We start from the raw sequence: 26524 nt of genomic DNA on the forward strand, positions 1-26524 counted from the left end.
GGGGCAGTAGGGGGAAAAGGGAAAAAAGGGGAGGATGATGGCAGGTAAGGGATAATGAACCTAGGGCTGGGCGATATAACGATAAATATCGCGATATATTTAAAAAATCGTTTATTTTTTATTTTATTTTTTTTATAATTTTATTTTTATTTATTTTGGGGCAGTTTTAAAACCAGAGACAGTGGACAGACTTGTCTTTCTTACCTGCAACTTAAAGTAATGGCTTTGCTTGTCCAAATGACCAAATACTGACCAAATTGAGATATATTTTTCTCTTGTCCATTTATTTTGTTTGCTTTCTAATTTAAAATACAGTTTGAAACCGTCTGTACACAGTAGGCTATGTGTGCTAGCAGAGCTAGACTCCAGTCACGAGTCACGGTGCACATGTGCGGTGGTTTGTAAACCAAAAAAGCGCCAAAATATCGAAAATAAACTAGCAGAGCCAGAACTGTTCAACTCCCCTGGAGCCACAGCCAGCAGAGAAGCCAGTTTACTTTCGCTTTTAAACCAGCTGCAGCCTGAGAACTGGAGTGTGAGGGGATGTAACACTAAAGATGGCGGCAACGACAAAGAATTGCTGCAAAATAAACATACATATATTGTTTAAAAACAAAAAAAAATTATACTTATAACAATTTCGATAATTATCGATAGAGAAATATGATAACATTATCATATCGTTATCGCGATATGATTTTTTGCCATATCACCCAGCCCTAAATGAACCTAATCTAAAATAACTAATGGGGGAAAGCCTTGGTGAAGAGTTTTTTATTTTTATTTTTATTTTTTTTAATATAAATTTTTTGGTGTTTTATCGCTTTATTTCTACTGGGCAGTCCAGTAGGGAGAGACAGAGGAGGAATGGGAGACAGAGTGGGGAGAAGACATTCGGGAAATAATGATGGGTTCGGGAATCAAACCCGGGTCGCCCGTGTCGCGGCTGAGCGCGCTATGTGGTTCGCCACTGGGGCGCCCGGTGAAGAGGTGTTTTGAGAGCAGTTTTGAAAGTGTCCAGGGTTGGGTGTTGCGTATTTCAGGGGGGAGAGAGTTCCAGAGGGTAGGGGACGCCACACTGAAGGCTCTGTCACCAAAAGTCTGTAACCTGGTGCGAGGGATGTAGAGGAGACCCAGATCAGAGGATCATAGGTTCCAGGATGGAGTGTGCTGGTGGAGGAGATCAGACAGGTATTGGGGGGTGAGGGCATGGAGGGACTTGTAGGTGAGGAGCAGGAGTTTAAAACAGATACGGAACTTGACTGGGAGCCAGTGGAGGTGGATGAGGTTGGGGGTGATGTGCTGCCAGGGCTTGGTGTGAGTGAGAACCCTGGCAGCTGAGTTCTGTACACACTGTATACACTATAGGCTACACTACTAGGTATACACTATAGGTTACACTACGTAGGTATACACTATAGCAGGGGTTCTCAAACTTTTTTATACCACAACCCAATTTCATTTAGGATTTTTTTTGGCGACCCCACACTTAATGTATCGCGTAATTTCAACGTGGAAATAAGGAATATCAAAATAAAAGCACACGTTGTTGAACTTGATCATGCATATTTATTAGAAAATAAAATTACAGCACTATGTTATCAATGAAATTAATTCATAATCAACAAAAGCGACGGAATTGTTTCTGTATACACATTTATAAAACAAGGCATATTTAGCCAAAATATGTTGCCAGAACATGAAAAGAAAATGCGCTCACGTGCGCTTTGGTGGAGATCCACTGCTACTCTGAAAATCCGGCCTCACAGAGGTATGTTGCTGAGAAGGGGACAAGCTTTCTCAGCGCAGCATTACACAACACTGGGTACTCGTTCCGGACTGATATCCAGAATTTTGCGAGGGCCTGTTGTCCAGTGAACTTGACTTTCAGTAGCTCGTCACACGAAAAACGAATTACCCCAAAATCTCTGCTGATTAACCTGGAGTGTCACTAACGGAGTTTCGTAATCCAGCTCATTATCAGCACATTTCTCCAATCAGTTGTTTTTGTCTGCAAGGAAAATCTGCGCTTCTTCTCCGAGTTAAAAAAGGCGATTTAATACTCTGCCTCGAGATAGCCACCTCGCTTCAGTGTGGTATAGCAGCTGGCTATGTGCAGAGCCCATTTCATCGTGACCAACCGGCACCGCTTCCGACAACAAACCTATCCATTGCGAGTCCAGGTTACACACAAAAGACCACACCCCCGGCCCCCTCCCGCGATTATACATGCGCAGGATGTAGTGAGATGTGTATTGGAATACTGTGTGTCGGCCTCCGTTGATGAAGGGGCGAGACATGGCAAATACACACAGCTGCCGGGTGGAAAACTCGATATGAGTTTTTTTTTCTTTTTTTGCCAATGCCCACTGTCACCTACCCGCGACCCCACTTTGGGTCGCGACCCGTAGTTTGAGAACCGCTGCAATATAGGCTACACTATAGGTTACAATACTAGGTCTACACAGAGGGATGGACCTCCAGAGCAAAGTTACCAGACTGAACACAACTCTTTCATAACACCGGAGTGAGAATGTTACAGACACACCTCGTATGGGAGCCACTTAGAATTAACAAACAGGTCTAATTGATAATAGACTAAGTGTGTTAATGAATTAATATGCTTTCAGCTAATACTTGAAAAACCATCCAATCCGAATCATACTTTTTGTGATCCTTGCGATGGCACTACAAGCGAGGACACGCACTGGAGACAGCAACAGAGTGAGCTGGCATTTCTACAGAGAAGTAAATTGAACGAGAAGTGAACGCGGCATACGGTGTAGGTACCGCATATGTTCGTATAGTTCTACAATGGTATAATTAAAAAACAGGGGTATATTTGCAAGTCGCACTGGTGCTACAAGTTATCATTTTTAGGAGCAATAAAATATCTTAAATGCTCACAAAATGCTACTAAATGGTCACACTCTGGAGCACTGTGTGCATTTATTTCTTAGAGCTCTAGAGGCTCAACAGTATGGATTAAACTGACTCTGCCAAGTCAATCTGTCACTATTGTATATATCATGCAGAAATGCTTGCTCTTCAAATCGTTTAAGGTCATTTATAGGCCTCATATTCTATATTCTATAATAATATTTAAAATTACATGGGTCCGGATGGCTGTAGTACTGTATCTACAAAACCTTCTGTTTAATCATCTTTCCTTTATTCATTTCATTAAAGTTGGGGTAATTTCAAGAAGGTACTGAATGAGCTCAGTGGCAGTTTTTCATGTCTGGTCATTTTTAGCATGGTGTTATTCACTGTCAAAGATGCAAAGAAAAATCATAATTCATATTCTCCTTTGTTTCATCACAATTTAAGCAAGCCTAGTAATAGACACAGTATTTCTTTTTTTTATCAACTTTTTCCTCCCATTTTCTATTTTTTCTCCCATCCCAATTTTCGTATTGTCCAATTCTACCCTCCCCTGTCTCGAACGCTGTTAGGCCATGCCTCCCACAGGCCGGCTGCAATGTGACGAAGCCTTGCATCACGTGTCCCCTCCGGTACACGAGGAGGCAGCCGTCGCATCTTTTCACCTGCACAGCGCGATCTCTCAGCGGCGAGGGTCTGCGTGGGAGGGACACGTGAATATTAAAGGCAACAAACTTGTGTTCAGCTTTTCTCTGATTGGCCACGACCCCACGCCGCTAGCCCGCCCCCTTTTGCCGCGAGCGCGGCAGGAACCTTCAAGTTCCCTGGTGCAAAATAAATCTGGTAGTTGGTTTATGACGTTAATTAATAATAAACACTGTTAGGACTATCTGACTCTTACTTACTAATAAACACTGTTAAGACTATAAACACTGTTAGGACTATCCGACTCTTAATAATAAACACTGTTAGGACTATCTCGATTCACGCGTCACTACTGTAACTAGAAACTCTGGGTGTCACTGTACATCAGTGTGGAGGCTAACGCCTGACTGATTAACTAGAAACTGTACGCTGTAACGTTATATGTTATTTCGCGTTTTTAACGTCAGTCACTGTACATCAGTGTGGAGGTTGCTGAAGCGCCAGCGGGGCGATGCGGTGGTTTCACGCCGGCTTCCGTGCACCGCCGCCGGCTTGACTCGGTCCAGCTCCAGCAGCAGCGGCCGTCTTCCGTTGTAGAACTTAGAAGCACTTTCAATGACAGAGCTCTCATATTTTGCGAATGCATAAACTATATCTTAAATTATGGCTATGTGTCTAATATGGCTGTCGCTTATCAATGACTTCGCGACAGCCATATTAGACACATAGCCATAATTTAAGATATAGTTTATGCATTCGCAAATATGAGAGCTCTGTCATTGAAGTGGGTGGTGGCAGCATACTGTAACAGCGTTCACCCTGATGTAAAGTAGCGATTTTTATTGTTTTGTCATGACAAACCAATTACATAATCCCAACATATGTGTAAAGAAACAACATATTCCAGTTAACGGTATATTTTTTTAATGATTCATTACGGTATAAATTAGGTTAACTGGAGCTGCGTAGTGCTGGCTCTCATATTTGCGAATACAACAGCGTTCACCCTGATGTAAACAATTCTACAACGGAAGACGGCCGCTGCCGAAAGGCTGAACACAAGTTGGTTGCCTTTAATATTCACGCGGGAGGGACACGCCGCCCCCGTTGCTTCCTGATTCTACTGCGCAGGCGCACCAACCGACCTGTAGGAGTCGCTGTCCACAACGTCCGATCCCCACCCACCAGCTTCCCACCCTCTAACACTGCCAATTGCGTTAGTATGAACGACCAGCCAAGCTGGTAGCAATGCCGAGAGCTGGGCTCGAACCCAGCATCTCCTGCATTAGTGGCGAGCGCCTTGCCCACTGCGCCACTTAGCCGCCCCTTTAGACACAGTATTTGTGACACTAGGAATACATTCACTGAGGTCCATAGATGTCCCTAGATACCAAGAACATGCAAAGGGACCTTGTAGAAGTGGAGCAATCTTCCATCTACTTATCTACTCAGGTATGTATTTTAGGTGGATTTTCAGAAAATAGGGCTCCGGGCTTAAGAGGTTAATGTCTTAAAGTCTCTATCTCTCGCGATGTCTAACTCTCTTCGTTACTATAGCAACGGCTTTCCCCCTAGCCGCTCCTTATCTGCATTGTCATGGCGACCACTATCTTTGTGTCACTATAGCAACCTCGTCTGACTCAAACCGGAAGAACTCACAGCTATAGTCTATTTCCCTAGCAACGGCTGCTAGCCCATAGCAACACCGCCCTATCTCCTAATAGATGTTTACGTTCCTCATAGCTATGAGTGACCTCGACTCTCTCCCAAGCTTCTTATCACTCCCACAGGCCCTGTCTTTATCTCTAACTTGTCTGATACACACTATATCGGCTGCCCCCTTCCCTCCCTCGAGTCCCTACATTCCACCAGGGCCTTGAGGAGGGCGAGGAAGATCATGGCAGACCCCGCCCACCCGGGTCACGGCCTCTTCATTATGCTCCCCCACGGCAGGCGGCTCAGACGCCATAGACTCAGCTTCTTCCCCTCAGCAGCTCGCCTGGTAAATGAGTGAGGTGTCCCCCTGCACCTCTGGACTTGAACTGTGCTGCACTGTATCCATGTCCCCAACCACTGCACTTTACTGTCTTATTGTTGTCTCACTGTTCCGTCCTGTTTTGCATTTATTTATTTATCATTATTATGTTTATTCCTATTTGTGAAAAAATCATGCACTGAAATGTCAAATCACGTTCCATTTGTACCTGTATAATATGGTGAATAAAGTAATCTGAATCTGAATCTGAATAACATACAATATCTATATAGATATGTACTTAACCTACATGTTATAACCAAATGAAAACCAGTGATTTCCTTCAAGTGGTAGCAGCAAGAACAAGCGTCATGCAAAAAAAAATTCTTGAAATCGACAATTTCCAAGAATATTTTTGGACAGACTCGAATGTCGTCCTGTGATATATAAACAACGATGCCCGGCGGTTTCATGTGTTTGTGGCAAACAGAGTGGAAATGACACCTCCGTTCACATATTGTGGCATAGATTGTTTTGGACCATTCTTTGTGAAAGAAAGGAGCTGAAGAAGTACGTTCTTCTTTTCACTTGTATGTGCTCTAGAGCCACACACAGCTTAATGATCTTACCAGACGCTTTCATCAATGCATATTGTGTGCATTTATTGCAATACGTGTATATTGTATATTCCTCTTTACTTACTTTTTTTTTTACTGTATGAAGCACACTCTCAGGGGCTCATACAGAACCAAGCATTTCACCGTAAAGTATGTGTATTTTATTGTGAGTCGCGAAGCCGTCGTCCCGGGTTCGTTTCCCAGTCCCGGCGACCATTTGCCGCATGTCTTCCCTACCTCTCCTCCCGTTCTCCCTCTCTCCCTCTATCGGTCCTGCGTGGCCAGAAAAAGCTGAAAATGCTATAAATAAAAATAAATAAAGTAAAGAAATATTATAAACAAACTTGAAACTTGTCTGCATGTTTACGTTGCACTACTTTTATTGTCTTTTATACCTATTCTTATGTCAGCAATTTATGCATTGTTTTTATTCAGTCAATTGTGTGCTGGTTTTATGTAAATTGTATACTAGTTGCTGTGGGGTACTCTGGGCTGCGGCCCATGTGTGAAAGGTGCTATAGAGTCATTCATATTTATTATTATTATTGTATTGTAAAAAATGTATGCATTGAAAAGCCTGTAAAGTCTCGACGACATTGAAAATGAGGGTGACCTCAATTGTCTTTTTGAGAATAAATAAAAGGTTTGAATGAGATGAAAGGAATCCCAACCTGAGCACGACATAAGAGCAAAATGGCATGGCCAGGTGACTACGGTCGGTGGCTACCGGGGGGGCCTCACCTGGCAGGTCCCCGCTCTGCTGCTGCAGCTGGCTGCTGAAGAAGCGCTCCCGCTGGGACACCTGCTCGTCCCAGGCCTCCAGGATGCGCCTGCGCTCCGGTGCCTCCAGGTTCAGGGTGTCCGGGTGGGCCTCCTCGATGTGGGCGCGCACGCAATCCAGGCTGTGCGAGTACTGGAGGTCCCCACACACCATGCACACCAGCAGCTGGTTCAGCGGGTCGTGGTCCATGAGGTAGCGGCTCCGCCACGCGCCGTCCGACATGGAGCCGTCTTCTTCTTCCACGCTGCCGCTGCCGTTGTTGTCGTCATACTCGCCGAACAGACCGTCAGACTCATCTGAGTGAAGGGGGGAGAGAGAGAGAGAGAGAGACATTTACTAAAAGTAGATTCACTGACTATCAAAATAAATAATACCAGAGATAGTCTATATAATGACTTTAGTCCGTCTAAACATTCTTTGGCAATACTATACCTTCTACAGTGATGGGCAGTAGCTAGCTACAAGTAGCGACGCTACATAGCCTCAACGACTACCGCCCTGTAGCTCTCACCTCCATAGCCATGAAGTGCTTTGAGAAGCTAGTGAAGGGCTACATCTGCTCCTCCCTCCCCATCAACCTGGACCCCCTGCAATTTGCATACCGCCCCAACAGGTCCACGGAGGACGCCATAGCCCATGTGCTGCACACAGCAGCATCACACCTGGACAAGAGGCAGGGGAACTATGTGAGAATGCTATTCATCGACTACAGCTCAGCATTCAATACCATAGTCCCCTCCAAACTCATAGCCAAGCTCAGGGACCTGGGCTTGAACTATGACCTCTGCCAGTGGGTCTTGGACTTCCTGACGGGCAGACTCCAGGTGGTGAGAGCAGGCAACTGCACCTCCTCATCCATCACCCTCAACATAGGGGCCCCCCAGGGCTGTGTTCTGAGTCCCCTCCTCTACTCCCTGTACACACATGACTGTGTGGCTCAGCGGAACAACAACACAATCATCAAATTTGCTGACGACACAGTAGTGTTGGGCCTGATCTCTGCAAACGACGAGAGGGCCTACCTGGAAGAGGTCAAGGTCCTGGCGGGATGGTTCCAGGAGAACAGCCTCTTCCTGAACTTCAGCAAAACAAAGGAGATGATTGTGGACTTTAGGAGGTCGGGGGTCAGGGACTACAGCCCCCTCAGCATCGACGGGGCACCGGTTGAGAGAGTGAACAGCTTTAAGTACCTCGGAGCCCACATATCCGAGGACTTGACATGGACCACACACATAGACAGTGTTGTGAAGAAGGCACGACAACGCCTCTACTTCCTCAGGCGCCTAAGGAAGTTCCAAGTCAGTCAGAAGATCCTTAAGAACTTCTACTCATGTACAATAGAGAGCATCCTGACTGGCAATATCACCTCCTGGTTTGGGAATAGCACCGCACAAGACCGTAGCAGACTACAGAGAGTGGCACGTTCAGCCGAACGCACAATTGGAGGGGGGCTTCCCACTCTCCAGAACATTTACAACAAGCGGTGCAGGGGTAAGGCTAAGAGAATTATCAAGGACTCCAGCCACCCAAACAACTGCCTCTTTGAACTGCTGCGGTCAGGCAAGCGATACCGGAGTCTCATGGCAAGCACAGAAAGACTCAGAAGAAGCTTCTATCCCCAGGCCATCAGGTTGCTCAACGAACAATAACACTATGCAACAACCATCAAATGCACTCACAACACACACACACTCACTTTAAACAAACAACACACTGCAGCACCCACTCTCCACACTTTAGAACACCTAAACACACTTTATATTTATTGGTAAAGGATTTGCACTACAACCCATACCTCAGTACACCTTACTGTAAATTGTACCTAAATTGTACCTCATCCCATTTCTGCTTTGCACTATATAGTATTGTATATTAGTATATTGCATAGTATATTGTATGGTAACTCAGTTACTTCTATTCTGCATCGAACATTGTACATATGTATACTATTATATACTGCAGGTATACTATACTGTAATGTGTACTATCAGGGCTGTACGCTAAGCTTTTTCACTAGGGGCACACTTGCCCCTAAATGAGAAATTTAGGGGCACAGAATATTTTTTAGGGGCACATTTTTTAATAACAATTTTACCATTATAGTGCAAAGAAATGTGTTCCTCCTGCCTCATTACTGTGGTCCTTTTATTTAACATTTAAGTGCGTATGTTTTCAGGTTTGTATCTTTTATAATGAACCAACTGAGAAAGTGTGTAAATCACTAATAGAACAAAAACAACAAACTGTGTGTGTGTGCGCGTTTGTAGTGCTCCTTGAATGAGATCACCACAACACACACACACCATTGCATTAATCAGGAGGACAAGAAACTCTGCATACCTTTGTTTCACAATGAAAAGTGCTTTATAAATAAAATGAATTATTATTATTGTAAATAACCCCATGAAAGGTTTATTATTTTTATGTAATTACCCGCTTCATATTTGTGATGTTACTGGTTTCAGGGTGTGCCTAAAGTGATCAATGTGTTGGGCCATTTATAGAGATCTATGCAAATGAATGTTTATGTATATCCGGGACTTTTTTATAAGAATTGAGAGGCCTACTACGGTATTTGTATATGTGACCTTTATTTTGAAAACCGTGTTGCGACGCAACCTTGTTTAAGTTTGCGCTTTTGACAGTGAAATGTTCCGTTCAACTTAGCTCGAAGGAAAGACTCTAATCAAAAAGGTTTAATGGACCTGTATGAGGCCATAGCTCTTACGGTGGGACTTTATAGAAGAGGAATGTAATACTATGCAAAACGAGAAATAAACAGTGATTTTACCAGCAGTAAGTTGCAAGCCACTTTCATACGGGGAACCGTGACAATTATTAGTATTATCTTATTTGCATATTGTCTCATTATTAGATACATAGGTTGATACTTTATTGATCCCCGGAGGGAAATTTAAGTAGACAGTATTATTGAAAAACGTCCTAATAGTGGGCGACTCACCTAATGCATGGCTGTGTCCCCGTCAATCATCACTGCCAGATCAGACTTAATTTCATCGGCTATGGTCTCTTATCATCTCTCCACATCGGACGTGGTTGTCATAAGATGGACTGATATCCACTCCGTTGTTCTTGCAGAGCAAAATTAGTGGCTTAAACTTATTGAAATGAAGTTCTTCTTTGGCGATGCAACATTCAGTTTCGTTTAGATGGTTCGCTAGGAATTATGGGATTTGGTGTTGGATGTATGGACTCTACGCAGACGGGACATGGTATTTAATCGCACGATAGACTACAACTGGCCCAGATTCACTCCACACGCAAATCTTTTCTTCACACAGGCTATCGCAGTAAGTTCATTCATTGCCGACAGATTTTTTCATAGCACTGCGACATTATGTTGCACTGTACAGCCCTGGTTGTAGGCTAATGTTTTACAAATTTTTTTATCCAATTTGTATGGATTAATTTAGGAGTGAAATGCGAATGAAGGGTTGAAATCACTACTCGCAAGGTTGCCCCCAAATATTATTTACCACTCGCACGGGCCAAATTAAGGGGCAATTTGCGATAATCTCATCGCAGTGTACAGCCCTGACTATATGTGTGTACTGTAATGTGTACTATATGTATGTACTATGTATGTATGTAAATGAAAAAAAAAAAAAAAAAAAGTAAGTCTTCAGGGGTAGGGCCCGACAAGCCTAGTGCTTCTCCCTAGCCCTTTTCGGACAATGCTGCAATAGCAGCTGGTAAAACTTTGACGTTTTATGGAATGACCGTTGTTATGCGTCCAAAGCCTGAAATAAAAAATAACTGAACTGAACTGAAACTCAAAATGTGAAACAGTCTGTATATTGTCTGGCCTGTCAGCCGTCATTGACAAAATGGAATATGCAGAAGGACAATCGAGAAGGAGCAACTTGGTTCTTGGCGGCATCGGTGAGGAGCTTGGGGAGACCTGGGAGCAAACCGAGGAAAAGGTGAAGGACGTTCTTGTGGACAAGCTCAAGCTTCAACGAGGCATTAAGATTGAGCGAGCTCACTGGGAAGCCAGCCGCTCACAACACCAGACCTAGACCCATAGTAGAGCCATATGGAATCCGCGATCACGGAATCGCGGACGGAATCGCGGAATTGAGCAATAAAAATGGAATCAACTATAAAAAAAGAATAAAAAATGAAATGTTTTTTTTTTATGTTGTGGGACTTGTACAGCACTTTGTTCAACTTTGTCAGTGCTGTAAAGTAAACCTTTTTAAATCTTAGACAAACAAAACACTTTGCTTTCATGAAATATTGTAAGCCGTCATTTGAGGCTTTATAAAAGCAGCACAATGAACACATCTGTCAGTGCCGAGTCCGACCTCATCTTAAATAACAAACAGCATTGCTTGTTGTAGTCATGGCCGCATAGTTATAGTTGAAAGTGGGGGTGCAATATTATAATTTTTTTTTTTTTTTATATTTTTTAAAAAAAAAATTTTGACAGGCAAGGGGTGGTTTGGAGGGGGCCCGGCACGACCCCCTCCACGGCAGATATTTTTTTCATTTAATGAACCTGTACGTGCAATTTCCTGCAATATAGAGCCTTCAATCTTGACTAATAAAGCTGCTCTTTTCACTATAAAACTCAGTTTATATTGCAGTATGATAGCCAATTACTATAATAATAATAATATATTAATATATATATATACTGTATATTGATTTTTCGCTCTTTTATTTTTATTAAATCAATCTCCTTTCAAATAGGCCAAGTTTTTAATAAGAAAGAGAGAAAAAATACCAACAAGGAACAATAACAGGGTCTGCTGTAAATATAGCCTATTTTGTGTCTTAATTTGTTATGTTATCCTACACTTTAAGCTGTCTGATATTTCCATTACCTGTAACTCTTGGGTCTCTTTCTCTCCTTCTCTGCCTCCTCCCTGAGTCTGCACAGTCACCATATCATTCTACATTAAGGAGAGCAATACACTTATGAATACACTGAACCGGTTTGAATACACAATCTTTATGCTACTCTGTAAAGAAAGGGAGAGAGGGGGGGATATATAATCCAAGTATTTGTGTCTTAATTTGTTATGTTATCCTACACTTTAAGCTGACTGTCTGATATTACCATTACCTGTAACTCTTGGGTCTCGTTCTCTCCTTCCTGAGTCTGTACAGTCACCATATCATTCTACATTAAGGAGAGCAATACACTTATGAATACACTGAACATCATTATGAAACATTTCTATTGCACCCTTACTTACAATTCATTATGAATTGAAAATGGGGAACCCTGATGTAAACAAGACGAAAGTCTTTCTCTGGTCTGGATCCCCTTAACAATTGTGTGTATTGAGCCGTACTGTACTGTACCCATTCTGCAATCTGTTATTGATTGATAAAAAATGTTATTAACATATTGCAGAATGGGTACAATATAGTACAGCTCAATACACACAATTGTTAAGGGGATGCAGACCAGAGAAAGACTTTTGTTTTGTTTACATCAGGGTCCCCCATTTACAATTCATAATGAATTGTAAGTAAGGGTGCAATTAACACCGTGCAATCCATTATTTGTGGAGCCCGCCCTTTAAGTCTTTGAGCTATTAGGCTACTGGGTTCTTACTTTGCGTTTTGGTGTACTGAAAAATGCTCCGATGTCTGTATTCTTTCTTTTTTCTGCCATGTTACCTGGTTGGCTGGACACATACACATTTTCATTTCAGGTATTGTACCTTAAGATAATTGAACATCTTGATTTACCGTAAATCCTCAAATATAGGACGGGTCTTCTATTTACCTCAGCTGCAAAGAGCACCAGTCCTTTATTAGAGGCTTATATAAGAGGCAGGCCTTAATTTCTAAAAATGACACTCATGGACATAATCCCTTCATTTTCAGACTTTTATTGCACTATTATTATTATAAAAAAAAAAAAAAAAAAAAAAATGTTGGGGGGCCCTCGTCACTATAGGCCCACGGGCCGCGGCCGTCGTTAATCCGGCCCTGCTCATCTGCCATAGCGAACGTTAAAATTTGCAAACGAAGTCAACGTTATCCAGCTGACGACACCACATATCTAGATATATGACAACGTTAGCTAGCGGCTAGCACTAAAGCTAACGCCAACCAGAGGGAAACTTTGTTATTATTATTATTATTATTGGTATGACCAGATGGCATTTCGGACCATGAAACTATTTTATTGTATTGCGTGGTAGAGGTTATACCACTCAATAGTAAAGATGATGTCTAACATAATAGTTTGTTCGAACAACTGAACTTACTTAGTGGAAGATCCTGCTGTTGTAACAAAGTGTTCACGCTGCCTGCCTGCCTGCCTACCAGCTTACACCTGGAGGCTGCAGCGCTGTGAGACTGGAGTGCGCCGGCCGGGCTCCGCTCGGTCTGTGGGAGGCACTGGATCAAACCATATCGGGCAGGGGGGTGTCACAATCTTTGGAAACTTAAAAACTTGCTATTAAGTGTCATTGCGTATTATTAATTTGATTGAAATTACGTAGTTATGGTTAGATAATATTTATATATTGGGGGGGATATATCATATGATCAAAAAGTGAGGGAGCAAAGAGACAAGTTTGCTCCCCCAAGTTCAATACTCCTGGAGCACGTGCTTCGGCTGCTCTATTACGTAGGCGTCTATGGTTGTAGTTAACAAAGAGAGGCAGAGTTGATTTTGCAAAAATAAATATTATTTTTTTATTTTAACACTTTGATCGCCGGGGTTAAATTCATAATTTACCATCCCTCGCCAGCCCTATTTAACATGGAGAAGTTCCCCTTCTTTGCAGGGCTATAACTTTTTAAATTGTATTGCTAAATTGACATTATTATGGCCCATTCAACGTCCTATATCTATTGTTCAGGGTGTAGCAACGTTATACTTTTTCATTCACATATTCATACTAAAATACGGTCTAAAGTATAAGTATGTTTGTCGTTTTCTGCAGCTTTCTCCAGAACATGATTTATAGCCCCAAATGCATTGTATTGATGATGAAATACAGTTTTATAGCGATCTGCGCCAGATAAAAAATGTCAAATGGACGTGGTTCTAGAAGTTACTACTTATCATCCGATGTCGACCGGATGGGCGGGGGGTCGTTTATAATTCCGTGGGCAATGTTATATCATTCATCTAGTGTGGGTGATATGATCATTAGAGCAGTTAGTGTAGGCGCCGTAATGGAGGTCTCTTTATTATGATTCAGTATTCTATTTGTGTTGTATTATTAGTTGTACTGTCACTTTAGGTGGTGGGCGTGCTCACGGGGGTGTGGCGCTAATGGGAGTGTTTTATGGAATTTCATTCACCTTTTCACGTCTGACAGTTCTCGTGTTTGACAGTTCACAGAGGTTGACAGTAGGCTTGGGCGGTATGACGGTATTAAGGTATACCAGGGTATTTAGAAATACCTACGGTATTGATTTTCAATACCGTCCGTCACCGTCAAAATCACAGATGCGCTTCAGTTTCTATAACAGTGAAACAGAGTTTTGAGTGTAGTGCACACACTGAGTGTAGTGCACACACGCGCCAGCAGAGGGCGAGACCGCTCTAGTGGAGCGAGTGGGTCACAGCGGTGTTCACGTTTTACGGTAATGTTACGACAGTGCTGTGAAAATACCGTAAAGCGTTGTGACGAGAGCAGTGTTGTTGTGGGGCAATCCGTCTCTTATTATAATTATGTGAACTAAAGAGTACAAGGTTTACACAACAGCCCCCACCCGCCTTTTTATTGTATTTGTACCGTCCTGTACTATCCGCTGTCAGCTGTTTATCTCTCTCTGTGAGCTACTGAGCTTGAATAACTAGCGTTAGCTCACGTTAAGTAGCGTTAGCTCTGCGGCTAATCTTAGATTACCCTGAACTAAATCAATGACTAGGTTATAAAGCATTCGAGTAGTTTTCACTGCACATAGAAGTAGCCAAACAACGGGAGCATTTCGGGAGCATATGACCAAAACCCAGGCAATGTCTAGCCCTTAAGGAATCAAATAGTCTGCCATGGCTATAGGCTAGATGCTAACGCTAAAACGGTGCAGGCTTCTACCGGTGCGGGACGGGACTACCATTCTGAGAGCTGACGATGATTTGTTTACTTGGTAACACGTAAACCCCCCCCCAAAGTCATACCGTCAAATACCGTGCACCGGGGTATTATAACATAAAGGTTTGCCGGTTTGAAAATAAGGATACCGCCCAAGCCTAGTTGACAGTTCACTGAGAGAGGGGGTGAGAGTTAGGAGAGCATATTTTCTTTTGACCGCAATAACGCAATAACGCAAAGTGCAAATCGTATTTTGTTTGTCTCATGATGAAGCGAAAGAATAAATGCCTCAAAAGTATTTCCTGGACGTGGAACGGAGTTATTTCACGTTGCGCGTCAATTGTTTGAACTCCTCCGCTCAGCCCCTCGGCACTACCTGTCTATGACAGTCTACTGCCGCAACAGTTAGTAAAGAACACGTTGAAGAATAACGCTGGATCTTACCGTATCTTCCTCGCGCCGTTGGGAGATGAGCGTGGAACAGACTTTTTTCTATTATGGGATGTAGAAAGATCCGATCCATTTCCAGGTTGTATAATAGTATATACACGTCCAAATCATGTTGTTTATCAAGTTATTGGCAACGGATCGCTATCCATTGTGTCGAGCTCGAGTCCCGGGACCTATAGCGAGTGATCGGACCGAATCGAAATGAGCACCAGCTTCCACTTCCTGTTTCTGCCCTGGGCGATCCGCCGATCGGCCACCAGATGGCGCTCTTGAACCATTGGAGAGTTGAGCGGGACTCACCAGCACATATAATGTCTCCGGGGGAGAAATATGATTTCGATCACAGATTTTTGAAATATTGATATCAAAGACGCTGTCCAGCGTCTTCAGCAGAATAAGCATGGCGGGGAAAGACGCTGAACAGCGTCTTCGGCGATTAAAGTGTTAATAATCGAATTTTATTTTCATATTCGAATCCCATGCCCATCGAACAAAGCTTCGAAGCTTCGAAGTATTTAAGACAGCCCTATTAAATGGACTGTTATATCTTATTAAATTGTGGACATTTATTCATTCCCACTTATTAGACACCATTTCTGATGGTAAAATGAGCGTACAAAGCAAAATACAGAATTCTGAAATATTAAAACGGAAAAAACGGAATTTGGAAAAAAATTAAATGGAATTTGGAAAAAAATTAAACGGATTTCATATGGCTCTACCCATAGTGGTGAAGTACTTGAGGTTCAAGGACAGATCAGCGGTTTTGGAGAGAGACAAAAATCTAAGAGGGACGAACATCTACATGAATGAATATTACACTGACGCAGTCAGAATGAAAAGGAAAGAGCTACTCCCTAAATTGAGGGAAGCCCGGGAGAGGGGTGAGATTGCCTTTCTGAGGCATGACAAGTTCAGAAAACTGCAATGTATAGAGCCATAACATATTGGAATAGGATCCCATTACATATCATATGGACGGAAAACAAGGACAGTTTCAAAAATAAACTTAAAGGGGACCTGCATTGCTATTTCTAGCACTATTTGGGCAACTTTACACAATTCCTGTGAGTCTATTGAAGACATCTGTAAGGTTTTTTTCAAAAAAATGCATTGTTGTATATTTCTTATCAAGTACTCAAAAGCCTCATTTCACAGCATCAGTATTTCAGGCTGTGATGGCCTGGCTCCGCCCATAAGCACTTTGAGTGGCAGTCATCCACACAGTCTGCGACTGGTAGACAGAGAGAGATAGACCGAGGCACGGAGGAGCACTGTGTAAACAAGCACACGCAGATGCGGGCTTTCGGAGCGATCGCTCCTCTCTCTCTCTCTCCCTCCCTCTCTCTCTGTCTCTCTCTCTGTCTCTCCCTCTCTCTCTCCATCTCTCTCTCTCTCCCTCGCAGAGTGCAGTCGGGGTGTCGGATTACCTGCCTCGCTGTTGGAGGAAGTGATTTCCACTCGCTCTGCTATCGCTATGTGGGCTGCCTAGGTTGTGGGCGGGCATTGGCTCCAACCACAGAGCCAATCGGATCACTATCCTCTTCCCCAGCGTCACGTGACGTCACCATGCGAGTCAAATCAGAATGACCTGATTAAAATGGACCAGGAAATGAATGACCTGAATGACGGCAATCCGCCAATATGGTATTTAGAGACACAAACACATTGATACTAACTCCTATTACTATAATACAATGCTAGACACTGAAAATACATTTATAATGCATGTCACCTTTAAAGGAGCCATAATCCGGAAGGAAATCAATATATGTCATGCATGAGTGTAGCTGCAGCCATGTTATCCAAATTTCTTCTGTGTACTTTGTTTTTGTTTTAAAGGTATGGTGAAATTGATTCACCCATGACCTTCTTTTGTTTTATTTTTTATTGATTATGTATGTGATATATGACTATGATTTATACTGAATGTTTCATATTTGTATGTGTATATCTGTGCAGACCCCAGGAAGAATAGTCAACACATTGGTGATGACGAATGGGGATCCTAATAAACCGTTGCTTGAGGCACAGCAACTAACTGTGAGACTGGTGCTGGAGGGGCCTCAGTCTGTACTAACTAACTGAGAGACTGGTGTTGGAGGGGCCTCAGTCTGTAACTAACTGAGACTGGTGCTGGAGGGGCCTCAGTCTGTAACTAACTGAGAGACTGGTGCTGGAGGGGCCTCAGTCTGTACCAACTAACTGAGAGACTGATGCTGGAGGGGCCTCAGTCTGTACCAACTAACTGAGACTGGTGCTGGAGGGTTGATTGATTGATTGAAAACTTTATTAACAGATTGCAGAATGGGTACAGTACAGTACAGCTCAATACATACAATTGTTAAGGGGATGAAGACCAGAGAAAGACTTTCGTCTTGTTTACATCAGGGTCCCCCATTTTCAATTCATCGTAACATATATGACATACATGACATACAGATAGACAGTACTGCTACATCTATACATTTATGACATACCAGATTTGCAAATACAGTACTGTTTGTGATACAAAAAGAGTCCAGAAAAAAAGAGTATATACATTTGGCGTAGAAACTGTACATTGGATTGGGTAGGTGGGGGACTGTACATTGGAGGTGGTTGGGTGGGGGCGGGGGGGTTGGGTAGGAGTGGGGGGGGGGGGGGGGGGGGTTGGGTAGGAGGGGTGGGTGGGGGACACTGTACAACTATACAAACAAAACTGTACATTGGAATATTGACAAGACCATACTTGGTAATTTACTGTACATTGGAGGGGGTTGTGTTAGGACATTTACAGGGGCCAGTTTCGAATTGCAGGGGCCTCAGTCTGTACCAACTAACTGAGAGACTGGTGCTGGAGGGGCCTCAGTCTGTAACTAACTGAGAGACTGGTGCTGGAGGGGCCTCAGTCTGTATTGTTTGCTCTTTTTTTGTTTACCCAGTAGCTGCTGCTAGCTGGAGTCTTGTGAGCCTGGTCTGTAGGTGAAGGTCGTAAGTCCTGCCTGTCTTGTGATCCTGTTACCTCCTCCCTCCTCTTCATCTCTTTCTATCTCTCTGGACACTTTGTAGTAATCTATGTGTACTTTGCATTACTTCATAATGGGTGTCTGTGTAGACAGAGAGAGAGAGAAATATGTTATTGTGAAATAATTAATTAGACATTTTGAATAAATAATATGCTGTTGCATAATGTCCATTTTGTTATTTATTAACTAAGAATGAGTTTTGATAATGGATGATGGGGTTGAGCTGAACTTTATGGTGTTGTATTGTTAGTCGTACTGTCACTTTAGGTGGTGGGCGTGTTCACTGGGGTTTGGCTGCAATTAGTATTCATATGGGATTTCATTCTCCTTTTAACTGGTGTTGACATTTTACGGAGAGAGGGGGTGAGTTCAGGAGGCCTCATTACTTTTACCAAACGGTTCGTGCGTTTTGCGAATCTGATTGGCCACTGACGTTTCTGGTCCGTTTCTGGTCATGTGACATGTGCGCCCAATCTTGTGACGGCAAGTTCTTTGGATGGTTAAGCTTAGGCGCTCTTTCGAAGTTGGTTAAGGTTAGAGTTTGTCTTAGAGCATGGCGATAGAACGCCAGCCCTGATTCCAAACTCTAACCTTAACCAACTACGAAAGAGTCGCCTAAGCTTAACCAGTGATAAACTAGGCGTTAGGTCGTTTGCAGGCTGTTTGACGCGGAAATGGGCTAAGACACTGCTCGTCATGCAATTGGGCGCACATGTCACATGACCAGAAACGTGCGTGGCCAATCAGAGCGCAAAACGGGAACGCGGAAACACTAACCGTTTTGTAAAAGCATAGACGCGTTCAGGAGAGAGGGGGTGAGCTCAGGAGAGAGGGGGTGAGTTCAGGAGGGGTGAGGTCAGGAGAGAGGGGGTGAGTTCAGGAGAGAGGGGTGAGGTCAGGAGAGAGGGGGTGAGTTCAGGAGAGAGGGGGTGAGTTCAGGAGAGAGGGGGTGAGCTCAGGAGAGAGGGGGTGAGTTCGGGAGAGAGGGGTGAGCTCAGGAGAGAGGGGGTGAGTTCAGGAGAGAGGGGGTAAGCTCAGGAGAGAGGGGGTGAGCTCAGGAGAGAGGGGGTGAGTTCAGGAGAGAGGGGGTGAGTTCAGGAGAGAGGGGTGAGCTCAGGAGAGAGGGGGTGAGCTCAGGAGAGAGGGGGTGAGTTCAGGAGAGAGGGGGTGAGCTCAGGAGAGAGGGGTTGAGTTCAGGAGAGAGGGGTGAGCTCAGGAGAGGGGGGGTCAGTTCAGGAGAGAGGGGTGAGCTCAGGAGAGAGGGGGTGAGCTCAGGAGAGGGGGTGCGTCTATACTTTTACCGCGTTCACGTTCTGCAATCTGATTGGCCACTGACGTTTCTGGTCATGTGACATGTGCGCCAATCGTGTGACGCCTGTTTCTGCACCTATTTCCGCTTCGAACAGCCTGCAAACTACCACTATCTATCACTGGTTAAGCTTAGGCGACTCTTTCGAAGTTGGTTAAGGTTAGAGTTTGGAATCAGGGCTGGTGTTCTATTGCCCTGCTCTAAGACAAACTCTAACCTTAACCAACTTCGAAAGAGTGCCTAAGCTTAAGTGAAAGAATATATTTTAAAAGCATATTCTGGACGTGGAACTGAATTATTATACGATGCGCGTCACATCTATCTTGTTCTGCTCGTGGAGCCGGACTAGTTCTACTCCTCAGCAGACCCTTGTTGCTACGACTCTGTTTTGTTGTGTTTTTCCAGACAAAGAGATTCGGGTTCATCTTTAACTGAAACTAGTGGTGTATTTATGTTCAGTCTGTTAGGTAATAAAGACAGAAACAATGCAGCAGCATTAGGGTACAATGATGGCGTCTGCAGCACACAAGGCCCAGCCTGGTTATGAAACCACTGCAAGCGGCTAGTAATATGCAGAATAAAACATTACATTGTGCAATGTCGTAATCTCAAATGGGAGCCCATTGATCAAGAGGGTGACATTAAAGTTCAAAGGACCTTCTGATTTAACAAACCTGCTTTGTGTTTCTTCATCTCAGTTTCAGCATCAAAACATTCAGTAGTTTCACGGTGAAGAATCTGGCGATCAGTCTCTCTAGTTCATCCTCCTCCACGTTGCTCCACCTTAGTCCGTTCAAACACTTCAAATATATCTTCTGCAGCTGCAGTTAGTACATTCATTACACATTCTCTGCATTATAGTTCTAGATATGATCAGATAATTAGATTAGCATTAGCTTATTGGCCATAGACAACTAGGTGAAGCTACAGTACACAAAGAGCGCGTGCTGACGTCATTTCTGCTGGGCGGGGACTGCCTCAAAGCTCTATAAAGGAGAGGACCAACTCTTGCCAGTAGAGGGCGGTCGAAGCGCAGTCATTGTTATTGCGGGAGGTACACTAAATGGGAGGTTTACACAAAATCACTACGAAAGAGTCGCCTAAGCTTAACCAGTGATAAACTAGGCGTTAGGTCGTTTGCAGGCTGTTTGACGCGGAAATGGGCTAAGACACTGCTCGTCATGCAATTGGGCGCACATGTCACATGACCAGAAACGTGCGTGGCCAATCAGAGCGCAAAACGGGAACGCGGAAACACTAACCGTTTTGTAAAAGCATAGACGCGTTCAGGAGAGAGGGGGTGAGCTCAGGAGAGAGGGGGTGAGTTCAGGAGGGGTGAGGTCAGGAGAGAGGGGGTGAGTTCAGGAGAGAGGGGTGAGGTCAGGAGAGAGGGGGTGAGTTCAGGAGAGAGGGGGTGAGTTCAGGAGAGAGGGGGTGAGCTCAGGAGAGAGGGGGTGAGTTCGGGAGAGAGGGGTGAGCTCAGGAGAGAGGGGGTGAGTTCAGGAGAGAGGGGGTAAGCTCAGGAGAGAGGGGGTGAGCTCAGGAGAGAGGGGGTGAGTTCAGGAGAGAGGGGGTGAGTTCAGGAGAGAGGGGTGAGCTCAGGAGAGAGGGGGTGAGCTCAGGAGAGAGGGGGTGAGTTCAGGAGAGAGGGGGTGAGCTCAGGAGAGAGGGGTTGAGTTCAGGAGAGAGGGGTGAGCTCAGGAGAGGGGGGGTCAGTTCAGGAGAGAGGGGTGAGCTCAGGAGAGAGGGGGTGAGCTCAGGAGAGGGGGTGCGTCTATACTTTTACCGCGTTCACGTTCTGCAATCTGATTGGCCACTGACGTTTCTGGTCATGTGACATGTGCGCCAATCGTGTGACGCCTGTTTCTGCACCTATTTCCGCTTCGAACAGCCTGCAAACTACCACTATCTATCACTGGTTAAGCTTAGGCGACTCTTTCGAAGTTGGTTAAGGTTAGAGTTTGGAATCAGGGCTGGTGTTCTATTGCCCTGCTCTAAGACAAACTCTAACCTTAACCAACTTCGAAAGAGTGCCTAAGCTTAAGTGAAAGAATATATTTTAAAAGCATATTCTGGACGTGGAACTGAATTATTATACGATGCGCGTCACATCTATCTTGTTCTGCTCGTGGAGCCGGACTAGTTCTACTCCTCAGCAGACCCTTGTTGCTACGACTCTGTTTTGTTGTGTTTTTCCAGACAAAGAGATTCGGGTTCATCTTTAACTGAAACTAGTGGTGTATTTATGTTCAGTCTGTTAGGTAATAAAGACAGAAACAATGCAGCAGCATTAGGGTACAATGATGACGTCTGCAGCACACAAGGCCCAGCCTGGTTATGAAACCACTGCAAGCGGCTAGTAATATGCAGAATAAAACATTACATTGTGCAATGTCGTAATCTCAAATGGGAGCCCATTGATCAAGAGGGTGACATTAAAGTTCAAATGACCTTCTGATTTAACAAACCTGCTTTGTGTTTCTTCATCTCAGTTTCAGCATCAAAACATTCAGTAGTTTCACGGTGAAGAATCTGGCGATCAGTCTCTCTAGTTCATCCTCCTCCACGTTGCTCCACCTTAGTCCGTTCAAACACTTCAAATATATCTTCTGCAGCTGCAGTTAGTACATTCATTACACGTTCTCTGCATTATAGTTCTAGATATGATCAGATAATTAGATTAGCATTAGCTTATTGGCCATAGACAACTAGGTGAAGCTACAGTACACAAAGAGCGCGTGCTGACGTCATTTCTGCTGGGCGGGGACTGCCTCAAAGCTCTATAAAGGAGAGGACCAACTCTTGCCAGTAGAGGGCGGTCGAAGCGCAGTCATTGTTATTGCGGGAGGTACACTAAATGGGAGGTTTACACAAAATCACTATTTATAACTAACGAAAATACATTTTGGAGAATATTATTTCTTCTCTCTAAATGCATTCCATTGAAGTGGGAACTAGGATACATCGGTGTGGTTTCGGTAAACACTCTTAAAAAGCAGCTAAAGACTGTGTTGTTCAAACAGGCTTTTGGCTAACTATGTCTGTGTAAATCTTGTATGTCTTTTTATCTTGTTTTTTTCTTTCTTTCACGTTTTTAATTACTTTCTTTTTAACATGCTGCTATCCTTGCACTTTATTGATGTTTTTATATGTGAAGCACTTTGTGACCCTGGTCTGTGAAAGGTGCTTGATTGATTGATTGAAAACTTTATTAACAGATTGCAGAATGGGTACAATACAGTACAGCTCAATACACACAATTGTTAAGGGGATGCAGACCAGAGAAAGACTTTCGTCTTGTTTACATCAGGGTCCCCCATTTTCAATTCATCAGGACATATATGACATACAGATAGTCAGTACTGCTACATCTATACATTTATGACATACCAGATTTGCAAATACAGTACTGTTTGTGATACAGAAGGAGTCAGGAAAAGGGAGTATATACATTTGACGTAGAAACTGTACATTGGAGGAGGTTGGGTGGGGGGGGTTGGGTACACTGGGGTATTGACAACCATACTGGGTAATCTACATTGGAGGTGGTTGGGGGGGGGGGGGGGCACACTGTATAAACAAGCAAAACTGTGGGGGGAGACACTGTACAAACAAACAAAATTGTACATTGGACTATTGACAAAACCATACTAGGTAAATGACTGTACATTGGAGGGGGTTGGGTTAGGATATTTACAGGGGCCAGTGTTGAATTGCAGTCTCCCGTAGGTGTCCCTTGAGAGAGGTTTTGAAAGTGGGTAGTGATCCACATTCCTTTACAGCTTTGGGTAGGGCGTTCCACATTGATGTGGCATAATTGCGAAACGTGTTTAGTCCCTTATTTGAGCCGAATCTGGGTTTAACATGATTTGTGGAGCTCCCTCTGGTGTTGTGATCGTGGTATTCACTGACCTTTGGGAAGTATTTTGACATGTACATGGGTACCTTGGTCGTGTAGTGTATCTTGTAGACCAGGCCCATTGCAAGTTGCTGTACTCTGTCGTCTACTCTAAGCCATCCTAGGTTGTCAAAGTGGGCAGGGGTGAGGTGGGTTCTAGGAGTAAGGTCAAGCAGTAGTCTGACCAGTTTGTTTTGAGATGTTTGTAATTTTGTTTTTAGCGCCTTTGAGGTGCTTTGGTACCATGAGGTGCAAGCATAGTCGTAGTACCCCTGAATGAGTGCTCCTGCCAGAGTCTTCAGGGTATTCTTGTTTACCAGAGAGGAGATCCGGTACAAGAATCGAGTTCGTTGGTTGACTTTTTTTATTACATTGGATGCCATTTTGTCACAGGAGAGATTAGCCTCTAGGATGGAACCCAGGTAGGTAATTTCATCTTTCCTTGTGACAATATTGTCACCCACTGTAACTGAGAAGCCGTCGGTCTTGCTGAGTTTGTTATTTGAACCGCTATTGTAGTGCCGGAGGAAAAAGGAATAAACGTAGGCAACGTAATGCTTGTTTAATATACAAAGCAACGTCAGTCAACACATAACAAGAGCACATGTAATCGCTAGCACAGTAATGAATAACAACAGGGAGTGCAACCGCAATAGAAGTCCCCTCTGGCCGCGGTGCCCAATCAGTAGTTCCCTCACACTACACAACACCGTCAGAGGAGAACACAAACCAATAATGTAGTCACTACACCAGCCCCCCCAGTGTTCACATCAATATACGAAATCCTCACGGTGAGGAGGGCGTATGGCCCGGCCCCTACGATTGTAGGTAAAGTCAGGAGGTGCGGGAGGGGGTGTGACAACGTCGGTCACATCCTCCTGCTGAGCAGGATGGGGGGAAGTGACCAGACGCTCGCGAGCTGCGGGGGGTCTGAGGGGTCGCAGGGGGGAATGGCCACGGCGTGGCAGGGAGGTAGGACCGGGGGCTGGCCTCTGCGTGGCGGCAGGGCCAAGTCCAGGGGCAGTTCAAGGTCCAAGTGGGCCGGCCTGAGGCGATCCACGGACACACACTCAGGCCTACCCCCCACGTCGACCACGAAGTTCTTGGCCCTGGCCTCGATGACGCGGAAGGGCCCGTCATAAGGAGGAAGTAGCGGAGTCTTGTGGCCATCGTGACCGATGAACACGAACTTCGCAGAGTGCAGCTCCGGGGGCATCCTCGAAGTAGGGACACCATGCTGCGTAGTCGGGACCGGGACGAAGGTCCTGGCACTGTCTAGCAGCGAGGCGCGCTGAGCAATGGCAGACCAGGGCTCTGTCGACCTGGGAATGAAGTCACCAGGGACCCGTAGCGGCTGTCCAAAAACCAGCTCGGCCGACGACGACTGGAGGTCCTCCTTTGGTGCCGTCCTGAGCCTCAGCATGACCCACAGGAGCTTGTCAAGCCAGTCGCTGTCCATGAGGCTGGCTCGAAGGGCGGCCTTCATAGAACGATGAAAACGCTAGCAGAGCCCATTTGCCTGCGGATGGTAGGCGGTCGTGCGATGGAGCTTGACCCCCAGTGTTACAAAGGGTCAGATTAAACCGAATATATATATTTATTGCTTGATATCCCTTGGATAATATTTGTATATCGTTTGATATCCCTTGTATATTCTTTGTATATATACACGGAATATCCCTTTACCTAGGTACAAACCAGACCATAATATTCGTTCTCCTATTGGACAGCGACCCCTAGGCGCCAACGACCATACCCCCAATGGCGAGTTCAAAGCCACCGCCAAGGCTTGTCTCAACATGTCCAGGTTTGCGCAGTAATACGAGACAGAACTGAGGTTGGCACTAGATAATTCACCTTAAATACGGCGCAGGTGGAAACAGCAGCACTTCGTTCACTTCGTTCAGTTCAGCTTAGTTCATTCAGTTCATCATTCGTTCAAAGTAACGTCTAGTTCGTTCATTACTAGTAAAGCCTTCACCACGAGTCAACGACCAAGTGAAGTGAGCAACCTTGCGTCTAAATAGAGCACTTAGAACCGTGTGCGAATAGGATAGTAAAAGTGTCAGAGTTTAGTGAAATAACGTCAAATTCGACCTAGTTAATGTGAAGTATAGTGCACAGGAGAATCTACACCGGCGAATGCAGAGCCTTTTCCGGCTGGATTATATTGCTTTTGGTACTGTGGCTGCTGGAGCAGAGAACCGTCTACCCCACTGCTGTGTGGGATCTACCCGTGAGGAGCATCACTCGAGCCTGTCTCTAGGAAGAGGCTGGCTGGCTTTCATCCATGCTGTCGCGCATACTTGGATTATAGCTGCTGCTTTTGTCTGCCGATCGAGGGGAGTATATGTACCGCCTCCCGTAGCTGGAGCTTATTGATTCCTCGTTGATCCAGACTTTTGCATCCGAACATTCCTCTCCCCTGCTGGCTTACAACCGGAGGGAACCCCCTTAGTATCTCCAGCTGACTACGAGTATGCCTCATATAATTCTTATGCTGCAGGTGGTATCAATTATACCCATCTTATTATGCTCATGGACTTACGCTCTTGACCTACTTAAGTGTTCTTCGCCATATAAGCGCATTTCATAATTCTCAATATTGTAACCTATCGTTCTTGCTTAATAATAAATCCCTCAAAATAGAACTTTCTTTGTCATTGAAGTATTCTTGTGTGGGTGTTCACCAGATATACCGTGTACTGTATGGCCAGTAATTAAAGTACATAACTAAGTAGTGGTTTAATAATACCATACTCTCAATACAGTCAGGGAATTGTACCCCTCAGTTACAATTGGTCCTTCGAGCCGGAGGTAATCAGTGTAATATCTAAATATAATATTGATATTAACCATGGCCAGCGGTGAACACTCCCCAAGCAGCTCTCCCGAGCTAGAACGCCCGCAGCGCAGACGTCA

General features: G+C 44.5%; 1 protein-coding gene across 1 annotated transcript in view; it reads right to left on the bottom strand.

The window, feature by feature from the left end:
* Positions 1-20516, bottom strand: part of LOC311233351 (uncharacterized protein) — a gene marked incomplete at its 3' end in the record, with an annotated part of 51171 nt that extends 30655 nt beyond the window's left edge. Inside the window, exons 1-2 of the mRNA XM_084320326.1 lie at positions 20379-20516; positions 6862-7197 (exon numbers count right to left, since the gene is read on the bottom strand). Coding sequence (XP_084176452.1) covers positions 6862-7197; positions 20379-20397 — 355 coding nt within the window. The 5' untranslated portion in view covers positions 20398-20516. The remainder of the gene's footprint in view (positions 1-6861; positions 7198-20378) is intronic.
* Positions 20517-26524: the final 6008 nt, after the last annotated feature.

This window comes from Notolepis coatsorum (assembly GCF_963971535.1).
Source record: "Notolepis coatsorum genome assembly, chromosome: 8".
Taxonomy (NCBI): domain Eukaryota; kingdom Metazoa; phylum Chordata; class Actinopteri; order Aulopiformes; family Paralepididae; genus Notolepis; species Notolepis coatsorum.